Source organism: Plectropomus leopardus, chromosome 20, assembly GCF_008729295.1.
Source record: "Plectropomus leopardus isolate mb chromosome 20, YSFRI_Pleo_2.0, whole genome shotgun sequence".
NCBI lineage: Eukaryota > Metazoa > Chordata > Actinopteri > Perciformes > Serranidae > Plectropomus > Plectropomus leopardus.
In genome coordinates, this window is record NC_056482.1 from 13733460 (window position 1) to 13748772 (window position 15313).

Genomic DNA, 15313 nt, shown 5'->3' on the forward strand with positions numbered 1-15313 from the left:
TCTTCGATCAGCCCAAACTTTCACTTTCAAATTTGAAATTTCTCCTGTTCTGCTGTGCCTTTGGTTGATTAATGTCTTGACTGCTTTTTTATTTGTTTATTGGTGTACCTTCCTACTGCACAGAAACTATATTTTTAAAAATTATTTTGCATGTTTGCGCCTAATAAAAGAAAATCTACATCACGTCTTCCTCTTCAGTGTTGGTTTAAATATTTTTCTGTATTTTATTGCTTTATGCAGAGCAAAATCTTATGTAGGGGTATTGGTTTTGGTTACTGATGTGTCTCAGTTAAGCTTTTTGCCCTGAAATAGCCCATATCGTATTATTACTGTGGTGATTATAATACACTTTTCAAATAGCTAATCAAAAACTTGTTTTTATACACTGCCTTACAAATCTGTCTTTCCATATAAAGCTTCTCCCCAGAGTCCATCATCATGGGCTGTCCCTTGAAGTATTTATACACACCACCGCAATGCACAAGGGAAAAGAGGGCCTATATGGACTGAAAACCCCTTTCCTGACAATACCTCCTAGCTGAGCTAATATCACTGTAAAGCACACGCCTCTTGTGGCATAATTGCTTAATTAACAATTGTCTCAGCTGGAGACCACTTCCATGTGCCAAAGGCAAGTCTTTAACTGTCAGTATAAACTAGTAATACATGATGTTGTGTGATCTGTCTTTTGCTCATGTGACTTAAAAAACATAGCAGCTGTGTTAAAACAATATGTGGTGCTTAATATAGCAAAGAATTCTGTTTTGACATATCATTTAATGATAAACAACTAATCTCACTATAGCAGCAGGTCTACATAAAGAGGCCAAAACATAACAGATTTGGTTTTTGCCCTGACTTTGGTCTGTCAGGTTCTCAGTCCTCTCAGATGGTGTACCAATCATGCCTCCTCTGATATGATTTACACACACCAGTCCAGGGATACTCAACTTGCTTTGCTTGAGGTCCACTTTTACAAAATGACAGAAGGCCAGGGGCAAGTTGCAGCTGCTCCATACACGTCTCTCAGATTTTAGGACGTTTCTAGGATTTTAGGACATGTTTGGGATTTCAGAACATTACTCTTATTGTAGGACATTTCTTGAATATTAGGACATTTCTGGGATTTGAGAACATCTCCAGGATTTTAGGAACTGAGTGTACTGTTTTCAAAACTCTTGAATAAATAAATAAATAATTCAGAATAACCATGTAGTGGAGCATTTTGGACAATTTGCTGCCAAGCGTTACCTGAGAGGCGGAGCAATGGGCAAAGATGAAGCTCATACTGTCCACAAGACTCAGCTGACTGCTGTACACTAGCGACCAACGCCACCAAGTGGTTAAAAGTAAGAACTGTGAAGTTTTACACTGTGCATTGAAGTGTACCGCACTGTGATTTCTGAGACTAATTAAGAGACACTCAAGTTATGAATGAGAGTTTGCAGTTTTATTTTGTTGATTTGTTATCGCGCACAATATCCTTGTTGATAAGATGTCATTTTCCCCCAAAGTGACAGCTGTCTCGAGATACTCATCTTTAAGAGACAATGGGTGAAACAGTCACACCAACGTTGTTAACACAGTGTAAAGTGAGTGAGTGTCATGTGCGTCAGGTCCAAAACCAAAATAACAATTTAATATTGCACGCGACCAGCCTAGTTACGTCAGGCTGCGCACATTTGCATCGGACGCACGCAGGGTGGAAGTGAAGTGGACGGCACAGTAGTCTAAAAGCAAGCCAGACAGAGTGGTCGGTCACTATCTTTTTATGAAGTCTACGGGATTCAGAGGATATCTGACTCAAGGCGCGGATTAGTCTTTAAAGTGAATTTAGGTTTTTTTTACTTGTCATAAAGTGGCTGTCAACTTGCAAACCTAGCTGGTTAGCTGGATGGCTAGTGATAATGAACTGTTGTGCATTGTCGGACAATCAGCGAGTGTTACTCCGGCTAATGCTCCTTTAGCCATCTTGCTGTCACTGACATCACTCCGTGCGCTGACGACATGAGATGTCTGCATAACTTTTTATCTGCCGGACATTTAATTACTCCAGTATTTTCATTATGGACAGCGAACGCAGCAATTGTAGGCCCCAGATTGGAGACAATAGCAAGCTAACCTAGCTAGCAAGCTGTCGTGGCTGCTAAGCTTGCTAAAAGCTGTCCTGCCTGGTGCGTGTTTGGAGCCGCACTGAAAACGTCGAGGTATGTTGTTCAGGCTGGTCAGTTTGTTTTGGTCTTGTTATACACGTGACAAGAGACCGGACGTGATAAGAAAGTGCACTGTTTATCACTCTATGAGCAAACAGAACAAAGTTTGTTTACTTAATGTTGTTTTAACTACCATTAGCTTGCTCGCTAGGAGCTAAATTCAGGCTAGCTAGCCATTGATCCAGTGGAAGGAAAAGTTTGCAAAGATTAGGCAGATAGATAAAGTAAGTTCAATTGTCTTGACATAATCATACGAGTGTTGCATCATGTGGCTGAAATAATATGAGCACCTGCCATGGCAGGAAATGTCAGCAAATTTAGCCTAGCGATGTTGTATGTCAGGTATGCACACCTCATCTTAATTCATTGTGGATCTCGCATCAGAAATGCCAAATAAGCAATGCTTTTTGTCGTTGTTTAGTTTCCCCTTGCATCAAAACTATGCTGTTTTTTTTTTGTTATTTTTTTTGCAAAATCAATGTTCACCATATGTGACACCTGTTACCCACTTCAGGTGCCTGCACCATGGATCAGGTGGATGTGACTGACCAAATCACAGCAGCTTGTAGCCAACCCTTGTTCCACAACCAAGACTTGAATGTGATTGACCAAGACTCGCCCCCCCGGAAGCCCAACTCTGGCATCATGTCCTCACAATCCAAATGGGTGAGCAACAGAACGGAGGACACTGGCCTGATCATAACTGAGGACGGGCTCAGCAACGGCACTTGTGAAGTTGAGACTATGGTAGCATTACACTGTCCTGGCTACAGTGGGGATGTTACTGCTGAAGGTGACCACCTTTCACTGAGCAATGATGGCATGTCAGAGTTTTCAAACAGTGACCTCTCTCTGCCTGAGGTCTGCATTTCCACCAACAGCAATAGCTTCGAGGAGGACATGAACTATGAGGTCCAGCAAGCTTATAGGATATTCACTGGCTTTCTCTTGGACAAGCACAAAGGGATCACCAGCCCGTTCCTCAACCCCATCGGTCACCAGGAGGCTCAGCATGGCATTGGAGGGGTCAGGGGCCGGGGTCAGGCACAGCTCAGGCAGTCAATGTGCTTGCGGAGGATGGAGGAGAAGTTTATCAACCAAGAGTATGAGACCATCACAGAGTTTGTTGCAGACTTCAGGCTGATGTTGGAGAACTGTTATCGCTACCATGGGGTGGACCACTGGATCTCCAAACAGGCTCAAAAGCTGGAAATCATGCTGGAGCAGAAGCTTACATTGCTATCCAGGTAAATATAATGTAATTACACTATTGAATGTAGTTGAAACTCATTATACAGCAGCAGTAATAGAGGGCCCAAAGGGTGTTTTTATGTCATGTGCATCATAAGTTAATGTTGCTGGGAAACAAAAGTTTGTCTGGCAAAGTAAGCTCACAAACATGAAGTAGATGCAGTTTTTGAACTATAGTAGTAGAACTGCTTAATTGCCATCCACTATTTCTCCATGGCATAATAGAGGTGCGCCATATTATATTGTCCATGATATTACCAGTATAATTTTTAATCTGCTAAGAAAAATTCATATTGTCACAATGACAATATTTAATCTTGTTGACATAACAACATACCGCTACATACGGCAAAAAGAGGCGTGACTGAAAGTGTAATTGCTTCCGGCCAGGAGCAAATTCAGTTGTGTTGAATCATTTATAGATTGAAGACAATGTTTTTGTGTTTGGCAATGGTTTATAAGTGTAATTTTTGATTGATTTTATTTTGTTGTATTATTAATATTTTATACAGAATTTGAATCTCTATGATTCATTGTTGTTTACAATCTAATGGATTGAGAGACCTCCCCTCCCCCCCACCCCCCCCCCCCCTACCCCACCCCCCCCACACACTCACACACCCAACGTATTTTAAAAAGATTTTTTACTGTTGGGTGACAAGAGTGGTTTTTATGGAAATTTCTGTCAAAAGAATAGCGAATTTTTGAATGATGACTGACTGAATATTTGAAGGCAATCTACATTTATGTCGACATATACAGCTATTACACTTATTCTGCTGCATTTGTTTGTTCTAAAATATTCTCATATCATCAAAAAAAAATTTGAAAGAATTTTGAAAAAAATTTCCAAAAATTAACCGTCAATGTATTTTAAACAGATGTTTTACTGTTGGGTTACATCAGTGGTATTTATGGACTGTTTGCTTTCAAGAATCCATACAGCTTACATTAAGCAACATTAATTATATTGAAACCTTTTTTTTTCTTCTGTTAAACTAGGACCCTGCGAGAGAAGACAACCTTGGCAGTGACTTCAAAAGGGCGTTTTGGCGCAGAGGAAGAACGAGGTCCAGGTGGCACCTCCACAAGAAGGAGGCTGGCACCTCGAAGCTTGGCTACCATCACTGTCGGTGGACATGAGTCTATCATGGTTCAGGCTCTACGGCTGGAAGAACAACAGAGGGTCAAGGAGGAGAGGAGGTAAGACAATATTTGAGAGAGATTAAAATTTGTTGCCCTAAACCATCCAACAATTTACACACATTTTCTGACTTTTTAGGCAACGTGAGCTTGAGAAAAAGGAGGCAGAGGAAATGTCAGCCAAAGAGGTAGAAGAATGGGAGCAGACTTTGCTATCACAGGCTTCCCCCCACACTGTGGACACACTTTGGGAACTCCCTGCCATAGGGCACTTCCTCTGTCTTGCTCAGACTGCTCTTAACCTCCCAGAGATTGTATTTTTTGATCTGGAGCGATGTTTGCTAATGCCCCGCTGCAGCCTCCTCCTGTCCAAAATCATGTCTTCCCTACTGTCCCCATCTCAGCGGAGGGCCACTCTGCACCGCCGGCCTGCCCTGCCTTACCGCCGCTGGGAATCAGAACTCAGGCAGCGGGTCATGGGCTGGTATCGAGCTGTTGGTGCGTCCCATGATCAGCCAGGTCGGGCCGAGCAGCTTGGACTCTGCAAACAGTTTTTCAGCGCTCTCGGGGAGGTGAGCCCTTTGGAGGAGAAACCCTTTCACTTGCTGCCCTTCTACCAGCGAGTATGGCTTCTGAAGGGGCTGTGTGATCATGTGTATGAAACGCAGAAACATGTGCAGGATGCTCTCCTGGCCCAGCCCATCCATGAATGTAGGGAGTCTATTTTGGGTTATGACAGCAAGGAGAATGCCTATATACATTTCCCACATTTCTGTGGGGCAGACCTAAGAATCTACTGCCAGAGTCCCAGCACACCCCCAGCTTTCCCTTTCCCTTCTGTATGGGTCAAAAGGGTTGATATAGAGCCAGGTACAGAGGGTGAAGAGTCAGATGTGATGAAAGAAGAGGAGGTTAAAAGTGACAGGGGCTCTTATGGAGGCTCAGTGGACATGGGAGAGAGTGATGATTTTAGAAAGGGGCGAGCAGAGACACTCTTCAAAGGGGAAAATGGGGAAGGAGAAGAGGATAAAAAAAGGTTTAAATTGTGGTCACTGAAGAAGGAGGAGGAGGGGTCTAAATCAGGGTGCTCTGATGATGACTCCTGTGAAGACTCTAAATTGGACTTAAAAATACTAACGCACTCCTTATCCCTTTCACACACTGGCCCCACTGTAGGAAGAGGTGTGGAAATGAATTTGAAAGAAGAGACTGTAGACTTGGATCATCAGTCCAAGCGATTCACATTAAAACAGGAGCAGGGCTTCTCATTGGGCTCAGTGCGCACCATTAAAGCAGAGACACAGGAGCCCTGTCTGAGTGTAGGGGAGCACAGCTACACAGGCAGGTCACCTGCTCGTTCAGTGAATCTGGCCTCTCCGACCAAACCAATCAAAATGGAAGGAGGAGGTCCCAGCCAGGGACACCAAAGGTCTTCCTGTTTGGATTGTTGTAGAAGCAAATCTATTAATGTTACATCTGAAGAGCACGACTGTTTCTGTAGCACATCAGGACTGCCGGCACAGTTGTCTTCCGAGAGTTCTCAAAACTCAAGTGAAGAGAGGGCAAATGACAAAATCTGGACTAAAAAAAAAAGGCAGAAGAAAAAGCGAGGGAGGGAACAGCTGCCGAGGGTGAAAGGAGAGCACAAGCAGCTGCAGCACGTGGAAGGGATGAGGCTTCCCCCAGCTGAGACTGCCAAGTCTGCAGTGCGGCGGGTTGCAACAACGATTAAAAGAAAAGACAAGAAGAAAAAACATAAAACAGGTGAGCAAAATCTCAATTTTGATGTAAGTCCAATATTTTCTTTTCTTCTTTTTTTAGAAATTAATTTTTATTTGGTTTTCATCAACGACAATATAGTGATACATTTCCCCTTTCTTTCGCAGCTGTATATAACATTTCTACACATTATATTCCAAATGTACATAAACATAAAAAGTAAACAACATAGACATCCACTCCGAACCCGTTAATTAGAAGAAATAAATTATAAAGGAATGAAAAACAGTCATAATAATTGACCAGTCTACATTATAATCCCACAAATAAAGTACAAGTACAAACCTCATTCTATGGACTATGACATATAATGTGTGCATGTGATGTATGCATGGGGGTAGTACAATTGTATTGCATTCACTTGTAAGTGTGCATTTATAGCCACAATTCCATACGTGACATTTTCTTAATTTGCTCTAATATTTAGTTTTTGCTTTTCAGTCATAACTTGTAAGTTCAACAAATGTATCTGTTATCTTGTTGACAGTAAAAAAGCTTGAGTCGTCAAAGAAAATTAAAGATGAACCTGCGGTTGAGCCATCATTTAAGGTAGTCCCACTGATGCTGAAAAATATTTACTTTTATTTCAATAGCAGTGTATTTTTAGTGATGAATTTATTGAGTTTTTTTTTTTTTTTTGAAGAAAAAAAGATTAGAACCTTAATTTAATTGTTATTCTGCTATCACCCTCTGTTTTTGCTTCTCTCTTTCTTTACTAAAATGTTCTTATTCCTGGTTATCCTGTGCAACTATCAATCGTGAACGCACAGTGTCTGTATAATTAAAAGGTGTATGTAACGTATATAGATTCTTTTATTTTATTTTTATTCTTTTATTTTATCTAATTTGTATTTTGCAATATTTTATCCTTTGCACTCAAAAGACTTTTTTTTTTTTTGCATTTTTCTCGGCTTCTGTGTCTGCTGCTGTAATGTGTGAGTTTTCCCTGTGTGGGATTAAAAAAGTCTTACTTCTTATCTTATTTAATTTGTTATTTCTCTTCTGTAGTTGGTATGCACCAGCCTTGAGGAGCTGCGAGAGCTGATCAGTAAGACAGAAGATGAGCTGGATGACCTGGAGAGCACTAAAAAGAGATTGGTAGGTGCCAGTCATAGATCATTTACTCGCAACCTTCACAGCCGTCCAGGCTCACGCATTTTTTTTTCACATTTTAATGTTTGTAACTTGATTCAGATTTCCTTTTGATGTTTGAACTGGCAGGGTCGGTGGTATTACAGAAGAGAAGCCGTGAAAGACCTCCACAGCACTCTGATCAGACTACTGAATGAGCTTTCACCCTGGGAACCCAAACTTATCAAGGCCTACCAAAGGAACAGGTGACATTAAATGATGATTAGATCAAACCGGCATAAAGACTTTTCAATATTTTTATTATAGGTTTATCCTGATAATAATTCTTAGGCTTGTGCAGTTGGAGCTCAGCTGCGCAGCACTAAGTATATTGACCACAATTTCAATTAAATAGCTCTTTTTATCATATAATCATCACTCAACTGGAGACATTCTCTTCATTTCTTTTCTTCCATCTACATCAGGCTTCGTTTGAAGAAGGAGTTTGATGATTTCAAGAAGCACCCAGAGTACAATAACTTTGTGCGTGAAGAATGTATTTCCTCCTCATCATCAGATGACGATGATGATGATGAAGAAAGGAGTTTGGGGAAGGAGGTGTGTTCACTTTCAGATCATTATAGAAGGTCAGAAGAGGAGGACTTGGAGCATATGGTCCCCAGAGGTCTTTGGAGTGGAGGTAAACACATTTAAACAGAATCTAACATTTTTAATTGTGGTTAGTGTTAATGTAGTTATAAAAGAAGAGTTTTACTGCAGTTAGGCCCTGATGTCTATGAAATGTAACAAGCATCAAAATTTGCTCTGTCTGAACAGGGCCTTACACAGTTCTGATCTAATTTAACTCTTTGAAGCCTGAGCTAATTGGTTAGATTTGTTTTAAAAACATGGGAAGGAGGCAGTGAGCAACTTAACAACACATCGCCCAAAAAATAACGAGACTAGTAAAAAGTTACAAAAAAGTTACCAGAAAATAAGGGGAAAAAAGTAAAACACACACACCAAAAATGACACGAATGAGAGTGCCGAAAATTAAAAAGTGTATATATATATATGTTCTTTTCTGTGACATAATTTCAAACAAATAATTATATTGATTATGAACATAATTTTCTTGACATTTTCCATAGTTTTTTTTTTTAACTACAGTTAAACTTTAATATTATAATAATGAAATAATAATAATAATAGAATTATATTTTTTAACAACTTCCTTTTTTCAAAACTAATTATCAGGTCATTTTCTTCGTCACCTTTTACATAATGCCTCAAATTTATGGGACATTTCTTGCCATGTTGTGCCAAGCTTTTTCCCCCATGTTTTTGAAACATCTTGTGAAAGGTGTCTGAATGCAGCACAAGAAAACTGATGTCGAGCTAGGTCTTAAAGGGTTAATTGTTGTAGAGGAATTATATGACTTTAAACCTAATAGACAACTCTATTATGTTCCCAGCGAGCACCAGAGAATTTGTGGCTGAGACTGCTGGAGAGAGAACGATGACCTATGTACCTTCTAACCACCTTAAACACCCTCTGGCCAGCCCAGAGAAACACACCAATCAGACTGGGAGCAGCACTAGTACTCCTGCCCCTGACTCTGGGCTACAGTCTAGATCTGAACTGAGACCATCAAATCAATCCAGGGATTCAACTTTAACATGGGCAGCAAGGGTACCGGCTCAGGCTTCGCTATCACCTAGAACCCCCATCCTCCATCCCACCACTGGACTACCTAAGGGCTACACGCCCATCCCCACCCTGCTGGCTAAGAGTGTGGGAAACAAAGTGACCTTAATGAAACGGCCTGCCGATTTTCCAGGGATCAACAACGTAGATAGACAGAGCAAAGGGGTCTCCCTGCCTACCTCTGCAGTGACTACCACAAAACTTTCAAAAGCACAAAGTTCCCCATCCAATTCCCAGCAGAATCTGCAACAAACACAGGCACAAGGACTACAACAGACTGAAGTACTGAGACAGCCAGGAATGGCTGCAGTGACGGCAGCTCTTCCTAAATCACCACAGGCAAAATCAACCCAGACTGTACCAAAAAGTCCTGTCCAAGTGGTGTACAAAGTACCTGAGCGGCTGGGTCACCTTGTAAGGAAGGACAGCAGCAGCCCAGTTAAGATATCTGTTCATCCTGTCGTGGACCAGAACACCGGGGAAAAGATCATGCAGCAACTGGTGATTCTGCCTTCAAACCTTCTCATTCAAAAAACAGAAGAAAAGTCGTCTTCTTTTCAGCAACAACCCAAGGGCATTCAGGTCCCAGTTTCTAAAGAGGCCAGTCCCTTATGTATGTCTACCAATGTGCCTGGGTTCACTATTCCTGAAAACAGAATCCCCGTTCAGCAAGTGGCTCCACTAAAAGATGCCAGGACAGTGAAGACCCCCTCTCCTTCTGTTTCCCCTCATCTTCAACAGAGCGTCCTAAACACAGCAGCGTTTAAGGGGGCACAAGTCCGCAGTCCTCAAGCTACCACACTGCAAGCTGTCACACCAAACCCCTCACCCATCACAACCTCTTCAAGTGCAGTTTCTACTGACCCTACTAAATCTGCAGACCCTAAACAGGAGCTTAAGACGGTGTGCATCCGTGACTCGCAGTCTATTTTGGTAACAACCAGAGGAGGCAATACGGGCATCGTCAAAGTCCAGACATCCTCAGACCACAATGCACTTGGCTCTTTGCCCACCAGTCCAGTCATCACCATCTCACCTCAGTTTAAAGCCTTCCTCGTGTCCAAGACATCACAGACTCTCTCTTCGTCTGCTCCCTCTCAGACCTCCACTTGCACCACCCCAGCAGGGACAAGTGTCTCATTGCCCCAACCTCAAAAGCAGCTTTCTCCAGTATTAAAGTCCCCTTCCACTGTCACAACTCCCATGCTCACTGCAGTCACTGGTAACATTCCAGTTACAGGCCTTGGAGGCCAGACTGCATGCACTACTGTTGCTTTAAGTCAGGGCTCCAACACCTCAGCTTGCTCTCCAGTTGCAACAAAGTTTGGCCAACTAGCGCAGACACCTGCTGCTGGTTCTCATTTCCCAGCTTCATTAGTAAAAAATACTGTTGTCGTCCCGTCACTGAGTAATTCTGGTGTTCCCCAAGTTCTCACACAAGCAGAGTTCATCAGCAAGACTGGTGTGAAGCGGGCCAGTACAGAGGAGAGATCCCAAGTTACTAAATTCATCCTGGTTGCTCCGTCTTCTTCCTCCACCTCAAATGTAGCATTATCAAAAGGTACACCCTCCTACACAAAATCACTTCCTAGTTCAAGAGTCATGTTCATAAGCCAGCCCACAGCGACATCCTCCACCTCCGTGGGAAGCATTCCAAAGCAGACAGCATCAGTGGGGACGAGTGGACAGCTGCTGACCACTTCATTAACAAATCATACTCTAAACATGGGATTAACCCCAAGCCAAACTGGTGTCAACTCAGAAGCCTTGTCCAAGCTCAAGAACATCACTCTGCCCTCAGGTGGGTTTGTTTGATGAAATGTTTTACTTGTGTTCTTTTTACTTTTATTTTGTATTTTTAAAACCACAGATTCAAAAATACAGAAAAAAATATTTACAATACGTACAATTATAATGCCTGTGTAATGCAGATGTAGCACAATTTACAGGATAAATGCATTTATGTCTTTGCCCTACATTTGTTTTTTTATTCATTGTTTTGGTTAAAAGAAAAAGAAAATATACAATACACCAATATCCACAAATACCCACATACTTAAACATATGTACACTCTCAAGCATTCTGTCTCTTTTACAGGTATTATAATGACTGCTGTACTTTGTGTTTGAGTCAGTCCGTAAATTTTGCAGCAGCAGGACAGATAATAATTTGTATATAAGGAGTTTATAATGTGGTTACAGGAATATGGGGTGTTATTTAGATGCTACAGTGTTTAGTTGTTTAAAGTCCCCCTCCGGATACATTTGAGAGCGCTAATACAAATATTTTGTTCAACATCATTTCCCTTATAGTAGGTGAGGAAAAAAAAGCTCTTAAAAAGGGGCCTGAAGCAGATCTACTCCATTCTATTCAATCGGCTTTATTCACAGGATATTTGACATCCATTGCCAAAGCACAATTACAATTAAAATACAGTGAATTAAATTCGCAACAGATCACATGAATAACAATATTAGTAAAATAGAAAAAAAAAAACCCAAAACCTACTTTTTCTCTGCCATTGACAGATTCTGGATTTGGCCTCCACCCACCAGACTGCTTGTGGTTGGTTTCCTGTCCACTTTCCACTTTCTCAGTTTGCATGAAAACTGGTGAAAAAGTAGTGGGCATCAAGATGGGTAGCATTACAATAAATATTAGAGACATTCAGCAATACATGTTTTAGTAAGACTCAGTTTCAGATAAGGAGTCTGTTGTGCACCAGCATCCATGACTAGCAGATGTATCAGAATGTTAACTGTAGGTAGCATCTTTAAATTTACCATGTTGTCTGTTAGCTTGCATGCCAAATGGCAGTGGCTGACACAGCATTAATGGCTGTGAATTATATCTGCTATGATGGGGTTTTGATAGACAATGAAAAATAGCTCCAGGGTCCAGTTTTCATTCAAAAACTGCACACGCTATCATGTTTGGTGTCAAAACACATTGATTCAAAATTTCACTCTATGTACTGACTAGTCTGCTCTGCGCTGGAGGTTTCACATTTCTTTGCTGGTGTTGTGTCAGTGTTTGTTCCCCTTGTTAATATGTGTTTTTACTGTACTGGACAGTGATTGGTTTTCGAATGTGACATACCTTATCCCTCTCTCTTTAGATTTTAGGGAAGTTCACAGACATTGCACACTTTTTTAAAAACACCTCTCTAGTAGTGACAAACTTTGCACAGATGCAAGACAGTATTAGTAAAGTTCACACATTTTAGGGAACATAAATATCAGAAAAACACATTTTTGAGTGGAGGACTCAACTCAAGTGGAGGACTTAAAATATAGTTTTAAAGTGGTAGTGCTAAATACAGGCCCATTATCAACAGAGCTATTAAATAAAATATCTCTTTTGTGTCTCCAGGGGTTCAAATCCAGTTGTCAGGGAAGACAACAACCATTGGGCAGACCATCGGTGCCCTGTCATGTTCTCCTTCCAAGAGCACACCAGTGTCTGTGCCAGATACTGGCCATCCGCCAGCCAACACCACTGGACTTGTCACGGTTACAAGTTCAAATACCATCACAAGCTGCTCTGCCCAGCTGGCCTCTCACGCTCCTCTGACCACCAGCTGTCAGCTCCAGGGTATCCCTTCCTTCTCTATGATCTCCCAACCAGGCTCTTCCACATCCATGTCTACTGCTGCCACTCTGCCGGCAGGACACACGATCAAGAAGGACGTTGGTATTCCTGCAAGTATACTGACCAGCAGCTCTCCTGCTCAGGTAACTACTACTGTGCAGAGTAGCCCAGCTCAACCCTCCACACCCACTCTTGTTCGTCAGCCTTCAAATATCCAAAGTGGCATTGGCGAGGAAGCCACTTCCTTCTTATCCTCCTCTCAGCTTGCTCTCAAGAAAACACCCATCTCCTCCGCAACAAACACCAATACCCCATTCAGCACCTCTGCTACTGGCACAATTCAGCAGAGGATAGTCATCAACACCTCTACGCCCCTTGCTGCTGGCACACAGATCCTTCTTAATAATGCGCGTTTTGTAGTCCCTCCCCAGGGTTTGGGTCCAGGCAGCCATGTCCTTATCATCTCTAGCCCTGCACCACAACAAGTGCCTACTGCCAATGCTCCCAGCACTGGAGCATCTGTACCTCCCCAAGGCGCAAGTCATGTCACTGTAGCCCCTAGAGCACCAGTCTTACCCAAATCCCCAGCCAGGCTGCCTGGTGTGCCAGCCGTTAGTTCTCCTTTTGTAGCATGCACACCTGCTGTTGGTCCATCATTGCTAGCAACCACTCCAAATGTCATGCCAGTCCGGCTAACGGGCACACCTGGCATGGGTTCAGCGTGGTTACCCAGTAAAACAAATGTAGTGTCTGCTCTGCCGAGGTTGCCAGTTGCGCAGGCTGGTAATTTTGCATCGCCACCTGTAGGTACACCTACTCTGGTTCAGTCTCCGCCAAGATTCAGCAGTGTACCATCCCCAGTTTCTCCAGTAGTAACTAGCACACTCGGCTCAACACTGACTCCAATCAGGTTAGCTGCTGGTGCACCAACGCGAGCTGAAAGTTCATCCACCCTTTCGCATGAGGTAGAACCCCCTTTGTCCAGATTGTCAGCACCTCTATCGTCCCTGTCTGTCTTACCCAGCCCATCAGCTGTTGCCTTGCCAAGCCCTGTCACACCAGTTCCTGCACCCCTCTCCTCAGCTGCAGCTCCTGTGTTAGCAGGCACACCAGCTTCTTCTCTTCCTGCCCAGCAGGTGGTGTCAGTGACAACCCCAAACCCAGGCATACAGCCCCAGCAGACAGCAGTTGGAATCGCAGCACCCTCAACTGCTCCATCACATGCTTTAGTGCATACTGGACTAGGCATCACATCAGTCAAAAAAACAGTGCCTGCAGTCGTGCAATCATTGCTTGCTGGCACACGGACACAGGTATTGCCAACAGTGGCTGTCCCACCAATTGTAAATGCAGTGTCAAGGATGCAGACGCTGCCCATTGCTACGGTTCCACCAATCGGAAGCACTGTCAACACCTTTGAAACCGCACCCGTGGTTACGGCACCTTCTGCCAGCAGCACTGTAATAATCACTCCAGCTCAGCCAATCACGTCACTGAAGACGAACAGCACCATCCACCCACCTGTCGTTCTAACCAATGAAGCACTTGGAAAGCACTCTCTGCAGACCTTATCCTTAGGTACGCATACCAATGTAGCACCCAAGCTACTCATTAGTCCAGATGGCGCTGTTTTGAACACAGTTCAGTGCCAGGTCAATCCAGTTGAGCTGCCTGCCTGCCCCAAACCATCAGATGCACTGGTGGTTTCCCCTAACAGTTCCACTGGAGCACTTAACACACATAATTCCTCTTTACAGCCTTTACAGACGGACAGAAAATGAACCAGTTAACCAGAACTGTGCCAGCAATGTGAGGACTAAAACACCACTTTTCAGCTGCTTAGTTTCACCAGGTCTCATATACATTGCTTGTAGTAATCCTGGGGTTAGTTAAAAAAAATGCTCTTCAGCTGTAGTTTAACTCATAACTTACATTTAGGATACAATAGGTTATAAAATCTGATTAGATCATCTTATAGGTAAACTGTATGCTCAATCAGACATACTGGAAATGTATACTGTGATGGTTTTCTCAAGTGAAAACTGGTGAGGTTGCCCTCAAATGAATGTTATAGACTCTTGACTTTCCTTTATTCTATTTTATTTTTTACTTCATGGCCAGTAATATCAACTGTTATAACAAAGCAGTAGAATGGAAGGGTAGATAAAATGAATTTCAACTCAAGCTTTTGTAATACTTTTCAATGCCATTAGATACTGCTTCAGTGAGTAATAATTGGCATACCTTTCATTGGTACAACTTGTTCTACTTTGTCAGTTTCAACAATACAACTGTTTATCCAGATTCTGTCACATTGTCCTTTTTTCAACTAGTAACTGTTTGGAAACTACATTTTACTTTTTAGAAATATAAATAAACTAATAGATGAATTTGTACTACATGTTTGAGCCCATATAAAATGTTTTGAAGTCACATTTATTTATTTTTACCATATAGATTTTTCAAGAATATTTACTAGGTACATTTTCATTGAACAAGTGTGGACGTTACTGCATGGGAATAAACAATGCGACTGTCCCCATCAAGTGTGTCTGA

At 42.3% G+C, this 15313-nt stretch overlaps 1 protein-coding gene across 1 annotated transcript; it reads left to right on the forward strand.

The window, feature by feature from the left end:
• Positions 1-1746: 1746 nt before the first annotated feature.
• Positions 1747-15303, forward strand: LOC121959587 (uncharacterized protein KIAA2026). Its single transcript, XM_042508983.1, has 10 exons — positions 1747-2207; positions 2728-3460; positions 4467-4667; positions 4747-6371; positions 6874-6935; positions 7395-7484; positions 7608-7723; positions 7943-8157; positions 8933-10966; positions 12539-15303. Exons 2-10 carry the CDS (start codon positions 2739-2741, stop codon positions 14536-14538), a joined length of 7065 nt encoding a protein of 2354 aa, XP_042364917.1. The 5' UTR covers positions 1747-2207; positions 2728-2738; the 3' UTR covers positions 14539-15303.
• The last annotated feature ends 10 nt before the right edge of the window (positions 15304-15313 follow it).

What these genes read in the sequence shown, in the direction of transcription:
- LOC121959587 (XM_042508983.1), top strand. Translation starts at nt 2,739, where the DNA reads ATGGATCAGGTGGATGTGACTGACCAAATCACAGCAGCTTGTAGCCAA. An exon ending in AAGGCCTACCAAAGGAACAG is followed by an intron (nt 7,724 to 7,942) that starts GTGACATTAAAT and finishes CATCTACATCAG; the next exon opens with GCTTCGTTTGAAGAAGGAGT. An exon ending in GAACATCACTCTGCCCTCAG is followed by an intron (nt 10,967 to 12,538) that starts GTGGGTTTGTTT and finishes TTGTGTCTCCAG; the next exon opens with GGGTTCAAATCCAGTTGTCA.